General features: G+C 52.1%; 1 protein-coding gene across 1 annotated transcript; it reads left to right on the plus strand.

Moving 5' to 3' along the window:
• The first annotated feature begins 9,244 nt into the window (after positions 1 to 9,244).
• On the plus strand, positions 9,245 to 13,133 carry LOC136546264 (putative leucine-rich repeat receptor-like serine/threonine-protein kinase At2g24130). Its single transcript, XM_066538234.1, has 2 exons — positions 9,245 to 12,458; positions 12,555 to 13,133. Exons 1-2 carry the CDS (start codon positions 9,500 to 9,502, stop codon positions 12,968 to 12,970), a joined length of 3,375 nt encoding a protein of 1,124 aa, XP_066394331.1. The 5' UTR covers positions 9,245 to 9,499; the 3' UTR covers positions 12,971 to 13,133.
• Positions 13,134 to 14,117: the final 984 nt, after the last annotated feature.

The raw sequence follows: 14,117 nt of genomic DNA on the forward strand, positions 1-14,117 counted from the left end.
GATCATGTTGAGTCCCGAACCATTTGGTCAGGATTAGATTTGTTAGTCTGGGGATGCGGACCTTAGGTGAGTCACTGCCCTCTCATAGTGTGGGGCAGCGAGGTCGTTGGGCAACCTTGGACCGCTTCTCCTGAGTGTTTGTGAGCTCGAGGATGCAGGCTTTGAGTGAGTCATTGGCCTCTCACCGCACGGGGCGGTGAGGTCATCAAGCGACCTTAGACCTCTCCTCCTGAATGTCTACGAGCTTGAGTGTGCAGGCTTCGAGTGAATCATTGGCCTCTCGCCGCACAGGGCAGCGAGGTTGTCAAGCAACCTTGGACATCTCCTCCCAAGTGTTTATGAGCCTGAGGATGCAGGCTTCGAGTGAGTCATTGGCCTCTCGCCACGTGGGGCGGCGTGGTCATCGTGCGACCTTGGACCTCTCCTCCCGAATGTTTGTGAGCTCGAGGGTGTTGGCTTCGAGTGAGTCATTGGCCTCTCACCATGCAGGGCGACAAGGTCATCGAGCGACCTTGGACCTCTCCTCCTGAATGTCTGCGACTGTTGCATGACTTTTAGATGCCTGTGGCGACGATCCCTCTTGAAATGGTCGCTGGTCCTCATGGGTGTGCGAGGCTTTGGGAACTGGCTTTAAGTCGAGGTGTTGGGACATAGGGAGGAACTAGTTGTGGCCTGGCCCTAGCTATCAGGATTGCTCGGACCCTGCTCTAGCCTCCTCCCGCTGTCCTTCCCAACCTCGAGGGGTCATACTACCTTGTTGCAGGCAGGTTTTAGTTTTCGCCCCACGCGGGGAGAGGCTTGTCCACTGTAACCACGCGATCAGAGCAATGCGCCTCATCGGGGTCGATGGGTAATTTGAGTGGGACCCGATATCCTCCCCAATCGACATGGAGTTTGGCTATGCCTCGTCGAGAGACGTCCCATAAATCGTCGGTCGTCAAGCCCGTTGGTCCCCGACCGCCTCTGCAGTGGTTAGAGGGCAAGATGCCTCCCCCTAGAGGGGGTCAACCCGGGCGACTTTGAAGCAGATGACTTGAACATAGGGTGAGGTGGCCGTGTGGTGCCACACCACTGATAAGAGCCACAAGGACCCATCTCATCCTATCCCTATCCCTTTGTGGCCTCAAGTCCATCTAAGGACCGGCCTAAGAGCAAATTTCCTAAGTACGACTTGGGGTCATGGCTACAGTGGGTCGCTCTTGCATGCAGATCTAGGGGCGTGTGACCTCCTTGATCATGTTGCATTGATGGTGCTCACTCGCGAGCAGCGAGGCATCTTCTGAACGATGGCACAGATCAAAACGGTATGAAGAAATGAAAACATGCTGGGCCTACCTGGTTTGGGTTTTTATGTGGGAGACCACCGCTCCACCTTCCACCCAGTCATCACCCTTGCTCTACGAGATTACCAAAGTGATTAGTATTGGTCATGGGCTTATTTTGCTTGCCAAGGTTATCATTGCAGCTATAAATCCGCTGAGGTGGTGCGTAGTGTGAGGTATTGTTCTCCCGTCCTTTGCGTTGCCTTCTTTTCCTTTCTGCTTGTGTGCTTGTAGTTGCTTCTCCTGGTGATGGATCATGGGAAGCGCCTTCATGAGGAGCCACCCGAGGTCGATAGCTCGCCGTCGCTTCTTCTGTCTTCCCTGTGAGAGTAAAGGTAAGTGATTTCACATTGCTCTTTGGACTCGACTGTGTTCGTTGTTAATTGTGGGTGTGTTTAGGATCATCTCTCCGACGATGGCATCTAAGGTCGGGGGGCCTTCTAGCACCATCCATCTTTAGCCCGTGCCAGAGCCCATGAGCCCCGTCCCCTATCCCTTACCATCGGGCAGCAGGGGATATGGAGCTTTGTGCTCAAGAGGGACAAGGCTCGCCAGTTGCACTCAAGTTCTATCTACAAGGCGGCCCAATTGAAGGCCCACATGGACTATCTCTAGGTGGCCCTCCAGGTGGTGGAGGAAGAGGTCGGCGAGGCACGAATGGTGGCTACCGCCGCGTGGGTGAGGGCGTATGGTGAGTTTTCTATTGCTACTAATTCCTACTGTCGGGTTTTCATTCTCAAATTCTAACATGACTCTTTGGACTGTAGTGCTGGAGGAGCAACTCGCAGCATCCTGCCGTGACACGGAGGGGGCTCGTCCCTAGGAAGGCCCCTCGAGCGAGAGCCGCCACCAAGGCGTGGCCCCCAGAACTCGGCGGGGGGTTGGCTTTAATGGGTGACTTGGTCGCCGTTGCAGAAGCCGCTGCGGTGATCGTGAAGACGAAGGGTAGTCTTCGTGGATGTAGCTAGGTTTCTTAAGTGGTGTCAGGTGTTCCCCATTCACCCGTGTGCTTTGTTGGCGGGTGAAGCTGTGATACCCAAACTTTCTATGCATGTGATTTGTCGGTGGTTTTTACTTCTTGTTCGCTCATGCTATCATATTGCTCTTGTTGTTTTTATATTACTTTTGTTTTAGCCCAGCACAAGTGGGCTTTTGATTTTTGCTTATGGGTTGATCTCTCGCGATGTGCGGATGCTGGTTAGAGGCTGCATGCTGAGCTCTATCTCTATAGTGCTACATGGCGTAGGCGGCAGGAGTGAGTGCTAGTGGGGGACCTTATGTATGCTCCCCTGTGAAATGCGGTGTTGGCCGCCCATGAGAGGCGTGTCGGAATGTCTGGAAGGTGAAATGCCTCCAAGACAAAACGCGTGGGTTCTGTGTCCCTAAATCGATTCTATGCTTCATTTCAACTAGTTGGGTTCGTCATTGCATCTATGCACGTATTTGAATGTGATCAAACAACGAAGAGAGGGACAAGATTGATATCACCGATGTTTGTTCAGGGAGCGGATGCTCGCCCTACCACTGCTGCTTGTGTTGAGGTGAACTTTCGAGCGCTCACTTGTGGTGGAGTTGTCGTGGTCCCTGGGCTATGAGCTGGTGATGACGCTTCTTTACCATCCGGGGTGGTCATAGCTGGTGCGGATCATCCTCCTAGGCTGCCTTGGGCTGGCCCTTGCTGGCTCGACATCTTCGGCAGGCTCGCGAGCCCCTGAGGATGGCTTCTTTGTGTTCGGTGTGCCGTGGCTTCTGGTCAGGAGGGATCAGTTGTCATGATGCTTGAGCTTTCAGGACATGACAATGTCACAGTCGTCGTGTCCCCGCCTCTAGGTGTGGTTGCCACTCTCAATGTCGCGGCCTATCGCTGCGGAAGTGGGGACTGAGCACCACATGATTTGGTCCGCTCAGCGTGGTGCATGGTGCCCTTAGGCAGCCCGCTTCCTCGGATGCACGTGCCTCCGAGCGACAGCTGACAGTCCGCTAAGGCATGATGGGAAGTTTGTCCACCATGTGGGATTAAACTCTGGTCTGGGCTTGGCTGCATGAGATGTGGTGCCGGGTAGCCACCTGATCACTAATGATGCCGCCGTGTGGCGGCGGGTAATTTTGTTGTTCGTGCGTGCCCTGACACACCGTGCTCTACTGGTTGCGGGGACACTGCTCAGGGCGTGGTTCAGCCGCCAGACCCAGGCTTTCCTCGTTGTTGGCCTAGATGGGGTAGAAGCTGGTGATGGGCGCTGACCCATTAGTTCGGATAGCCTCATGGTTTCCCAAAAGGATGTGGCCGATTGAGGCCATTCCCTGGGTGAGTTCTTTTTGAGCCATGGTCTTCTAGCTTCCTGGATTGAAGACCTGGCCATGGTTGGTGATGAATGAAGGTATGGCCCCCCAGGTAGGTGGACTCTAGGATGCTACCACTGAGGGCAGTTCTAAGAGTGCGTTAGTCGTAGATCACAGGGTCCAGACCCCCGAGGCGGAGGTCTGGAGTGTGGTTGAAGGCGGACGTGGGCGCTGGCCCTCCGACACCGGTGAACTCATAGTTTCAACGGCGGATGTGGCCACCGCGGGCCATTCTACCAGCGAGTCCTCCAACGGTGCAAGGAGCCATTGCTTCCTGCTCAACAATCGAGAGTGTGCGCCTGTTCCCTACCTGGCGCGCCAACTGTCGGTGTTTTGTAAACTGGACAAGTGAATTTGTGCGATTGTCGCGCTGCTCTAGGAAGACGATGGTAGCATCCAAAAAACACGAGGATTTATACTGGTTTAGGCTGGTGCCCTACATCTAGTCTCAGAGATGATCGAGTGCGTGTTCCTCGCTTGAATGCTCTAAAGTTCTTACAATGGGGGTGCAAGAATGGTGGAAGAGATAGGAGATCTAGAGCTAGGAGATGGGCTGCCCGAAAGGAAGCTTCAGGAGCCCTTCTATGGTGTAAGAATAAGAGAATGAAAGTTGGATCAAATGGTTTCGGATCCCCAAGATGGGTGCCCTGGCTGCCCTTATATAGAGTTCGGGGCTAGGGCATATACAAAGAAGAAGGTTCCCCCGACCGAAGGGTCATGAGCCTGAGGGAGGTCCTAGCTAACTTGGCTTGCAAGCTACGTCGTCTTGTGGAGCACGTCTAGGCGTGGTTGTCGTCATGTTCTTGTGGCCATATCGCTGCATGGTGTGATGTGGTGCTACTATGCTAGCCGTGGCGGCACTGTATGCACAGTGGTGGTTCGCCAGCTGTCTTGTGCGACGTAGTCCTCACCGTGGTCTTCGTCATAGCCTCCTGGTTTTTTGGGACGTCGTACAGGAGTTGGTAGCCGCCCCTAGGTCGTCGATCCCCTTGTTGGTTTGAGGAGCTAAGGGCCACGACCCCAATCATTGGGGTCGTGGCTTTCGTCGGGTTGGATGGCCTCTAAGTCAAGGCCTTCGTCGTAGATCCCATCCCATGGTGGGTAGAACTGTACATGCATCCTGTCAGACCGTATTTGGACGATAGATCGCTATACCGGTTGACACCGCCGCGTGGTGTTGTCTTGTTTGCACAGCGTGGCGCATGAATGGCGTCTGACCGGACCGAGGTGACTGTTGTCCCCTTGGTCCTTGCGGGGTCAGAGTAGCATCCTTGCTTTTGTCAGAGCGGGCACGTTTAGTCGGGCTTGACTTCTCCCCGTCCCAACCGGGGGTCATGATGGTGGGGAGGTCGTGAGTCTCGTGCGCGTCATGCGGTTTGAGAAGGAAGGAAGGGGTCGTGGCTGACTCTGGCCTTGGCGTCTGGCCTGGTTCTCTTAGCTCAGCTGGGCCTCGGTCGTTCGGGCCTTTCCTAACTGATATGTTATGGGTCACATGGCCCGCCAACTAATCGGTGTCTTGAGATACTCTGGAGTTATACCCCCAACACTTATCATCTCAAGAAACTTTGCCCCACCATCTATCGTTGGCACATCCTCATCAGAGCATCAACACTCAAATAGTATCGTCATATAGCTATAGCATCTGAATATATGCTATTCATATTCCACATTGTTTCTTTTGGTTTGACCATTTATATAAATAAAACACCTTCTACAGATCCCGTAGTAACATGCAGAGTCTGTACCAAGTATCTACTTAGATAAGTCAAGGGCCTATTTAGAACATAGAAATTTGGCAGCGTGAAAGAATTTCATAGGAATCAATTTAGTTTTATAGAAAAAAAACATAGAAACAGGAAAAAAAAATTCGCATTACAAACAGGTCCTGAAACAACCCTTAATTTAAATGGATGGAGCAGAGAATACGTAAAAATCTATAAATCAAATCTGTATGGTTTGGACCTATTGGCGTAACGCTACGAGCCCGATAATCGTACACGGACACAACCATTACAGTGGGAAAACGTCAAAGCCCATCAACTTGCTCTGGCGACCGTGTGGTTCCTCCTGGGCTGTTTGGTCCCCGAACTCAAGCGGATTGGCGTCGGTCCTTGGTTTCATCCTTCACTTTCCAGCCGTCCCTTCCGTTCCATCACTCGTGCCGCCTTTGCTTTTTTTTTTTTGTCTCCGGCCCACCTCGCCTCTCACCCTGCATCGCGAATTCGCGTTGTAGCGTGCTGAGAAATCGGAGTCCCAACTCGGCTGGTCCCAAATGCAGCAGCCCCAACTCCCAAGGCCTCCAACTCAGCCGCAGGCCCGCAGCACCAACGCGCTGGCAAGCGAGATGGCAGCCGCAAGCGCAAGGTGCCATGTCTGATCCATGCGTCCACATCTGCCACCCTGATCGGCGGGTCACTGCTAGCGCTAGCCTCACACCACGTCCACGACCCAAGCTAGCCAAGCCCGCCACCTGCTCGTGCAAATGCGCAGGACGGCCTGCCATAACAGCAGCGCCCCCTCATGGTACACCACGTAACTCTAGGAACCACAGTGGCTAGCGGGGACCGAGAGGATTGGCAGTAGGGGAGCCGAATTCCAGCACTAACTGTAACTGCGCTTCTGCTTGACTCATGGTTTGAGCTAGGCAATTCGACAAGAATAAGGGACACGCTGACACGCAGCTCCATGGGCGTGCAGGAGCAGCAATTTTCTCATGTGCAGGTATGCTGCCAACGAGACCATCCCTTTGACCTCTCCGCAGTCTTTGTTTCGGGATCCATGGGTCTTTTCATCATTGTTTTGCCTGTGAATGACCTTCTATGACCACGTTGTATTCCTTATGACCTTAGCAGAAGGAAGAAAAGGCGATCTTCTCTCTCTAAAGTTTTTTTGAGGGGACTTCTCTCTCTAAAGTGGATGGCACAGAATTGGCACACGGTTACATGCCGACGGCTATGGCCTATGGATCACTTCCATCGTAAAGGTCAGAACTATCATCTGCCAGTTCGTCTTGTAGATGTATCACTGATTAGGCATTTAACTAGTAGATGCTTTAGAGAGATAGCATCCCACTTGGGCAATTGAGCGCTTTCCGTAGGCATCGCTTGAACTCATAGCCATAGGGTTGTCTCGAATGGTGTAAAGGTATGAGTCTGATGAAGCTGAATAGGCTTTGCTCTCGCACAATTTTAGTACTAGAAGCTATACTCTACTTTGCCTAATTACACAGAACACGTGTCAGAAACCATTGGAGAACTAGGAGGGTCAGACTCTGCTTTATCTGTTCACTTCCACATACCTAAACTTTCTTTTAAACAAATATGCCCGAACTGTGCCTATTTCTGTTAACAAAGAACACATAAAATTAACTTAGAAACTAGTGTATAAACTACTAGTATCTTTAATTTGTCCTGCTGCTGTTCACGGGAATGTGGTGAAACTCTGAATGGAAATAGCGTGTGTGATCTGCTTAACAACCGGTGGATCTGCCAAGGTGGAATAGTGCCAGAAATCTGCTAACTAAGCATGTTTTTAAGTGAGAAACATCAGAGGACAAAATGGACACCACAAATATCCCACTAGATTTGGTAAAAAGGGAAGGCATGATGTACCTATACTATAAACCATTTAACAATGAATCATTTAGATGTATAGGCTGATCTTTCTAGCCACAGTTCTGCTCCGCAAAGTGTTAATCATTCTTTGACATTTCTTGGTCACCTAGGCATAAATAACGTGCCATAGGTTGAGCTTTGTGGCCCACCTAATTCGTGCATAGCAATATAAGTAGGCTGATATTTATTAGCTGAGGCGTGGACCAAACCATCTAAAAGCTGATATGTGAATCATGTTTGTCTAGTGAATGCTGGGTTACCGTCTGGTGGGTGTGCATGTTGGGCACAATAAGATGGGAGCATGGGACCATACCCTGGAATCTCTGATGGCAACAGGGATATCGATGATCTTCCCCTGATATTGGCTGACCATTAAGTCAGATGACTGCAGCATATCTATGACTGAGCAGAACTTTCGCCTGCATTCTCTGGTAGCCTTGTTCTTCCCAGTTCTCTTTTGCAAAATTCCCAAACTCTGAACATTCTAACCCTCTGTTAAGATATTTTTCAGATAGTCTGACTATCTACCCTCTAAAAACTATCTAGGATGTATTTTTTTGCTTTCCAACTTGTTGGTTGCATGCAAATATCACATGGGTGTTATTCCTTTCAGAAATGACATGATAGACTACCCTGTGAAAAATAGGATAGCTAACAGCCTAACACCAAGGACCAAATCTGGCATTCCTCTATTTTTGGTCCCTATCCCCAGAGGGGAATGCTGACTGATGGCCTGTGAACTTTTGAGGATGCAGTTATGATGTCTGGTTCAGATAACTAGGCTAAACTTTAGGCAACGTCACCTTGGCTAGCCACTAGTTCACAGTCAAGTTTGGATGTTGAGAAATCTTCATTCTTCTTAATATAATGATACGCAGCGCTCCTACGTGTTCGGGAAAAAAATCGTCAAGAGGAACATCAGGAGGGGAAATCTTGCTCGCTCATTCCTTCTGAAGTTCTCTGTGTTGCTATGTTTCTGAACCTATGGGCTATGGTCACTTTTAGGGCCAGTTCGGTTCCCGGGGATTCACGTCCCGGAACCATTCCAGCTAGGATCACTTATTTCATTTGTATACACCGGACTTCACCGAGAATCATTCCGGAGAGGAATAACTGCAAATGAACGGGCCCTTAAGGTATGATTTGGATGTTTGGTTCAGCTGACTCTGGCAAGACATGTACCCAGTATCAATACAGTCTGGAATTGATTATGGGTGGTTAAGGGGGTACGGCAGAACAGCCAGTAGTTTCAGAAGGTCAGCTTATTAGTTTGGGTTACCCCAAGAAAATATGTAGCCCTCACCTCTCCGCCTTAAAAATACCATGCAAATAGGCATGAAAATTTTCTCAACACATTGGTGTATAGAATGTGACATCATGTAGCATCCTACAAAATTTTCAACTCAAACTCTGAATATACAAGAGAAACCGAAAATACAAATTGGAATTGGAATCTGTTTGGATGCTTGATGCTAGCATACTGCACATCCATGATTTTTCTTCCAGCTTTTCATGACTTATTTATTTGGTGTTTCAAAGATTGGGATAGTTTTTCTTCCAGCTTTTCATGACTTATTTATTATCCTAATAGCGTCTAAGAAGAAGCTGAAATGCTTGGAGGGAAACATATTCTGTTGCCTAGGCCACTTGAGGCGGTGCATGCACTGACCTACTGGCGCTCGGGCTGAGTGCGGCAGCAAACCTGAAACGAAGTGCAGGGCCCTGTTGTCATCCTTCCCGCAATCTCCAGCACTGTGCTCGCCGGAGCCCACCGCCGCTGGCACACCCGTCATTTTCGCCACCGTCGCTGTCCCCTGGCGCGCCCGCGCACACATGCTCCCCGCCCTCCCCGCGACTGGCTCAGTGGCTCGTGCGCACCCCAACCCACTCATCATGCACAAACCGGGTTGAAAAGCCGTGCGTCGTGCGCCGCGTAATCATGTCATCCCGGACGACGTCTGCGGCCTCCATTAGGCCGTTCCAACCCACGGAAGGCAGACCTGGAGCAGCTTCGATGCTTCGCTCTCTCCACTCTCCAGCAGGTGCAGTGCAGCTCACTTTGGTCGTTTCATAACAAGCTCGATTGATCTCGATCGAGCTAGCGGCCCGATGACAGATGCCACTGCCATGTAGTAGTAGCTTAGGTGCAATCTAGCTAGCTAATAGGTCTGATCACCTCCATCATCCCCCGGTGTTTTACTAGTGCCATCCGACGAGGAGAGGATGAGGGTCCGCACGGCCATTCTCCTCCTGCTAATCCTCGTCGTCCTCTTCCTCGCCGCGTCGACGTCGGCGGCCAGGAAGGCCGGCGACATGCGGGGGCGGCAGCGACAGATCCTGCTGCAGGAGAAGGCGACTCTGCTGGCCCTGAAGCAGGGGCTCACGCTGCCGTCGGCGGCAGCGGCGGCCTTGGCGGACTGGAACGAGTCCAACGGCAACGTCTGCGGCTTCACCGGCGTCAGGTGCGACTGGCGGCGGGAGCACGTTGTTGGGCTCTCTCTCGCCAACATGGGCATCCGTGGCGCTATTCCACTAGTCATTGGCGAGCTCTCGCACCTCCGGAGCCTCGACGTGTCCAACAACAACGTCTCTGGCCCGGTGCCGACGTCCGTCGGCAACCTCACGCGACTGGAGAGCCTCTTCATGAACAACAACGGTATCTCCGGCGGCATCCCTTCAATCTTCAGCAACCTCTTACCACTCCGGACGAGGCTCCGGCAACTCGACTTCTCCTACAATCACTTCTCCGGTGCCCTTCCGCTGGACCTCGGCAGATTTGGGCAACTCCAAAGCCTTAACGTCTCCGGCAACAGCATCTCCGGCACCGTCCCTCCGTCCATCGGCAACCTGACTCTCCTTAAGTACTTCTACGTGCATGACAACATCATCTCTGGAGAAATACCTCTGGCCATCTGCAACCTAACAAGCCTCAAGGAACTCGAAATGTCCGTCAACCATCTGACGGGGCATATTCCAGCCGAGCTCTCTAACCTCCGGAACATTTTAGCCATTGACCTCGGCAGTAACCAACTCCATGGAGGAATACCACCTTCCCTTTCCGAGCTGACGGCCATGTTCTATCTCGGACTCTGGCAAAACAACCTGTCCGGGAACATCCCACCAGCTATCTTCCTCAACTGCACAGGGTTGGGCCTCGTCGACGTCGGCAATAATAGTCTTTCTGGCGAGATCCCCCGCGCCATCTCGAGCACCACCAAGTGCCAGTTCGTCGTCATCAACCTCTACTCCAACAAGCTCCAAGGGACGCTTCCACGTTGGATCGCCAACTGCACCGATCTGATGACGCTAGATGTGGAGGACAACTTGCTGAACGACGAGCTGCCTACGAGTATCATCTCGGGCAAGAAGAAGTTAATGTACCTGCATTTGTCTATCAACAGTTTCCGGAGCCACGACGGCAACAGCAACTTGGATCCATTCTTCGTCGCGCTGTCGAACTGCACGAGCTTACAGGAGGTGGAGGCCTCCGCCGTGGGGATGGGTGGGCAGCTTCCAAGTCGGCTGGGCTCGCTGCTCCCGATCAGCATTTGGCACCTCAACCTGGACTCGAACGCCATCGAGGGCCCAATCCCGGAGTCTGTCGGGGACGTCATCAACATGACGTGGTTGAACCTGTCGAGCAACTTGCTGAACGGGACGATCCCGACGTCCCTCTGCCGGCTGAAGAGCCTGGAGCGGCTCGCGCTGTCCAACAACTCCCTGACAGGTGAAATTCCAGCGTGCAATGACAGCGCCACGAGCCTCGGCGAGCTGGATCTGTCGGGCAACGTGCTGTCAGGGGCCATCCCCAGCAGCATCGGGAACCTTGCCAAGCTCCGATATCTCTTCCTGCAGGGAAACAAGCTGTCTGGGACCATACCTCCGAGCCTCGGCCGGTATGCCACTCTGTTGGTCATCGACCTCTCCAGCAACAGCTTGACCGGGGTGGTACCAGACGGGATCCCCGGCATCGCCAAGATGACACTATTGACACTGAACCTGTCGCGCAATCAGCTTGGGGGCAAGCTGCCGACTGGCCTCAGCAACATGCAGCAAGTGCAAAAGATCGACCTGTCCTGGAACAACTTCAACGGTGAGATCTTCAGCCTCGGGGACTGCATTGCGTTGACGGTGCTCGACCTGTCACACAACTCGCTTACCGGCGACCTCCCTTGGAATCTCGGCAAGCTGAAGTACCTCGAGAGCCTCGACGTCTCGAACAACCACCTGAGCGGTGAGATCCCCAATAGCCTGACCAATTGCTCCATGCTGAAATATCTCAACCTGTCATACAACGACTTCTGGGGCCTCGTCCCCACCACCGGCCCTTTCGTGAATTTCAGCTGTCTCTCCTACCTCGGCAACCGTCGCCTCTCTGGTCCGGTGCTCAGGCGCTGCGGAGGGCGCCACCGCTCGTGGTACCAGTCCCGGAAGTTCTTAGTCATCATGTGTGTGTGCTCAGCGGTTCTGGCGTTCGCGCTGACGATCCTCTGCGCCGTCAGCGTCCGTAAGATCCGTGAGCGGGTCGCAGCAATGCGGGAGGACATGTTCAGGGGTCGCCGCGGCGGTGGCTCGTCGCCGGTGATGAACTACAAGTTCCCCCGGATCACGTACAGGGAGCTGGTCGAGGCCACCGAGGAGTTCAGCGAGGATCGGCTCGTCGGGACGGGCAGCTACGGCCGGGTGTACCGCGGCACGCTGCGCGACGGCACCATGGTCGCCGTTAAGGTGCTGCAGCTCCAGACGGGGAACTCGACCAAGAGCTTCAACCGCGAGTGCCAGGTCCTGAAGCGCATCCGGCACCGGAACCTCATGCGCATAGTCACGGCGTGCAGCCTGCCGGACTTCAAGGCGCTGGTGCTGCCGTTCATGGCGAACGGCAGCCTCGAGCGGTGCCTCTACGCGGGGCCGCCGGCGGAGCTCAGCCTTGTGCAGCGGGTCAACATCTGCAGCGACATCGCCGAGGGGATGGCGTACCTGCACCACCACTCGCCGGTCAAGGTCATCCACTGCGACCTCAAGCCGAGCAACGTCCTCATCAACGACGACATGACCGCGCTCGTCTCCGATTTCGGCATCTCCCGGCTCGTCATGAGCATCGGCGGGGTGGCAAACACCGCCGCCGACGTCGGCGCCTCCACCGCGAACATGCTGTGCGGCTCCATCGGGTACATCCCCCCTGGTACGTACTTACGTGGCATCCAATGCCACGCTTCCCTCTCCTAATCAGTCCACTGCTCCGTTTGATCGTTCCTGAGTGGTTCTCGATGGACTGAAGAGTACGGCTACGGCTCGAACCCGACGACAAAGGGCGACGTGTACAGCTTCGGCGTGCTGGTGCTGGAAATGGTGACGAGGAGGAAGCCGACCGACGACATGTTCGACGCTGGACTGAGCCTGCACAAGTGGGTTAAGACACACTACCACGGCCGCGCCGACGCAGTGGTCGACCAGGCACTGGTGCGCATGTTCCGGGACCAGACGCCTGAGGTGAGGAGGATGTCGGACGTGGCCATCGGCGAGCTGCTGGAGCTCGGCATCCTCTGCACCCAAGAGCAGGCGTCCGCGCGGCCGACCATGATGGACGCAGCCGACGACCTGGACCGGCTCAAGCAGTACCTCGGCGGCGACACCACGGCCACCTTCGCGTCATCGCTGGGATTCTCCTCCACCACGCTTGAAGACATCGATTGACCAGTAGGAGTATAGCTATATACTAAGGATTTGTACGTGATGCATACATGCATAGCTAGCATTCCTCCAGGACCAGGAGGTAAGGTATGGTTTTATTTTTAAACGAATGCAAAAACATATGATTAATTCTTTGAAGGTGTCTTCTGATTGATGTAATGTAAGCCTTGGCCATAGATCTATCTATGTGACTATATATGATTTCTGTTCAACAAGGAGTTACTGAATTGCTCGCTCGTCTGTTTCTCTTTCTGACCTTTGCATATCTTCTATTTTTTCAGTGTTGTGTATATCATAGTACCTGAATAATTTGAAGCTCCTCAAGCAAGATGGCCCACACAAATAGCGCTTATATCTACCTTTTCTCGTTGTAACGTTTGTTTCTTTTCTGCCTTAACATTATTTTTTTCAAATAGTTTTTGTTTATTTGTTTGATTATAAGGGATACAAAGCAAGGCATTGTCCATACTTTTCCTCACCATCTTATTTATGTTACACCTTTCTATGTAACACTTTTGTGAACGGAGGAAATTAGGTTACATAGAAAATTCGTTTTTCATTTATTTTAATATAAATATTTATATATTGTTGTGAGAACATAGCAATTCTTTAATTATACTTTTGTCTGGGAGTTTGAGTTACACTGACAAAAAATCCTTCGATTTCAGAAGAAGATATATGAGTTAACATATTAGTCTATTACTAATTCAACAGATGCAAACTAACTTATGGTTGTGCAATTCCTTCCAATGTCAAATCAAGGTAGCCTTCAGTTTTCTCTTGGTGAACTTTGTACCCCTATGACATCCAACTTTTCTTAGTAACTGTTCATTTCCTTGGCCCCTCTTGTAAATTTAAATTTTCTAGCATCTTGTACCTTCTCTTGCAGATCCATAGCTGCCTTTTGTTGCTCTAAAACATTGTCAGATTCATCATAAAAATTACACCGCTCATATCGATCTGCTTAAGCCACTGTTGCCTCAAACAGCCGTCGACCATCCTGTCATCGCACTAACATCCATCGGTGCCTCAAGTCAACCCAAACAAATTCTAGAACTATCATTGACTCCGGTGAGCTAGTATCATAATCCTACACACGTATTGCTGACATCCATGCTATGACCACGTTAGTTTCTGCTTGTGACTAACT

Source organism: Miscanthus floridulus, chromosome 3 (assembly GCF_019320115.1).
Source record: "Miscanthus floridulus cultivar M001 chromosome 3, ASM1932011v1, whole genome shotgun sequence".
In the NCBI taxonomy this organism is placed as follows: Eukaryota; Viridiplantae; Streptophyta; class Magnoliopsida; order Poales; family Poaceae; genus Miscanthus; species Miscanthus floridulus.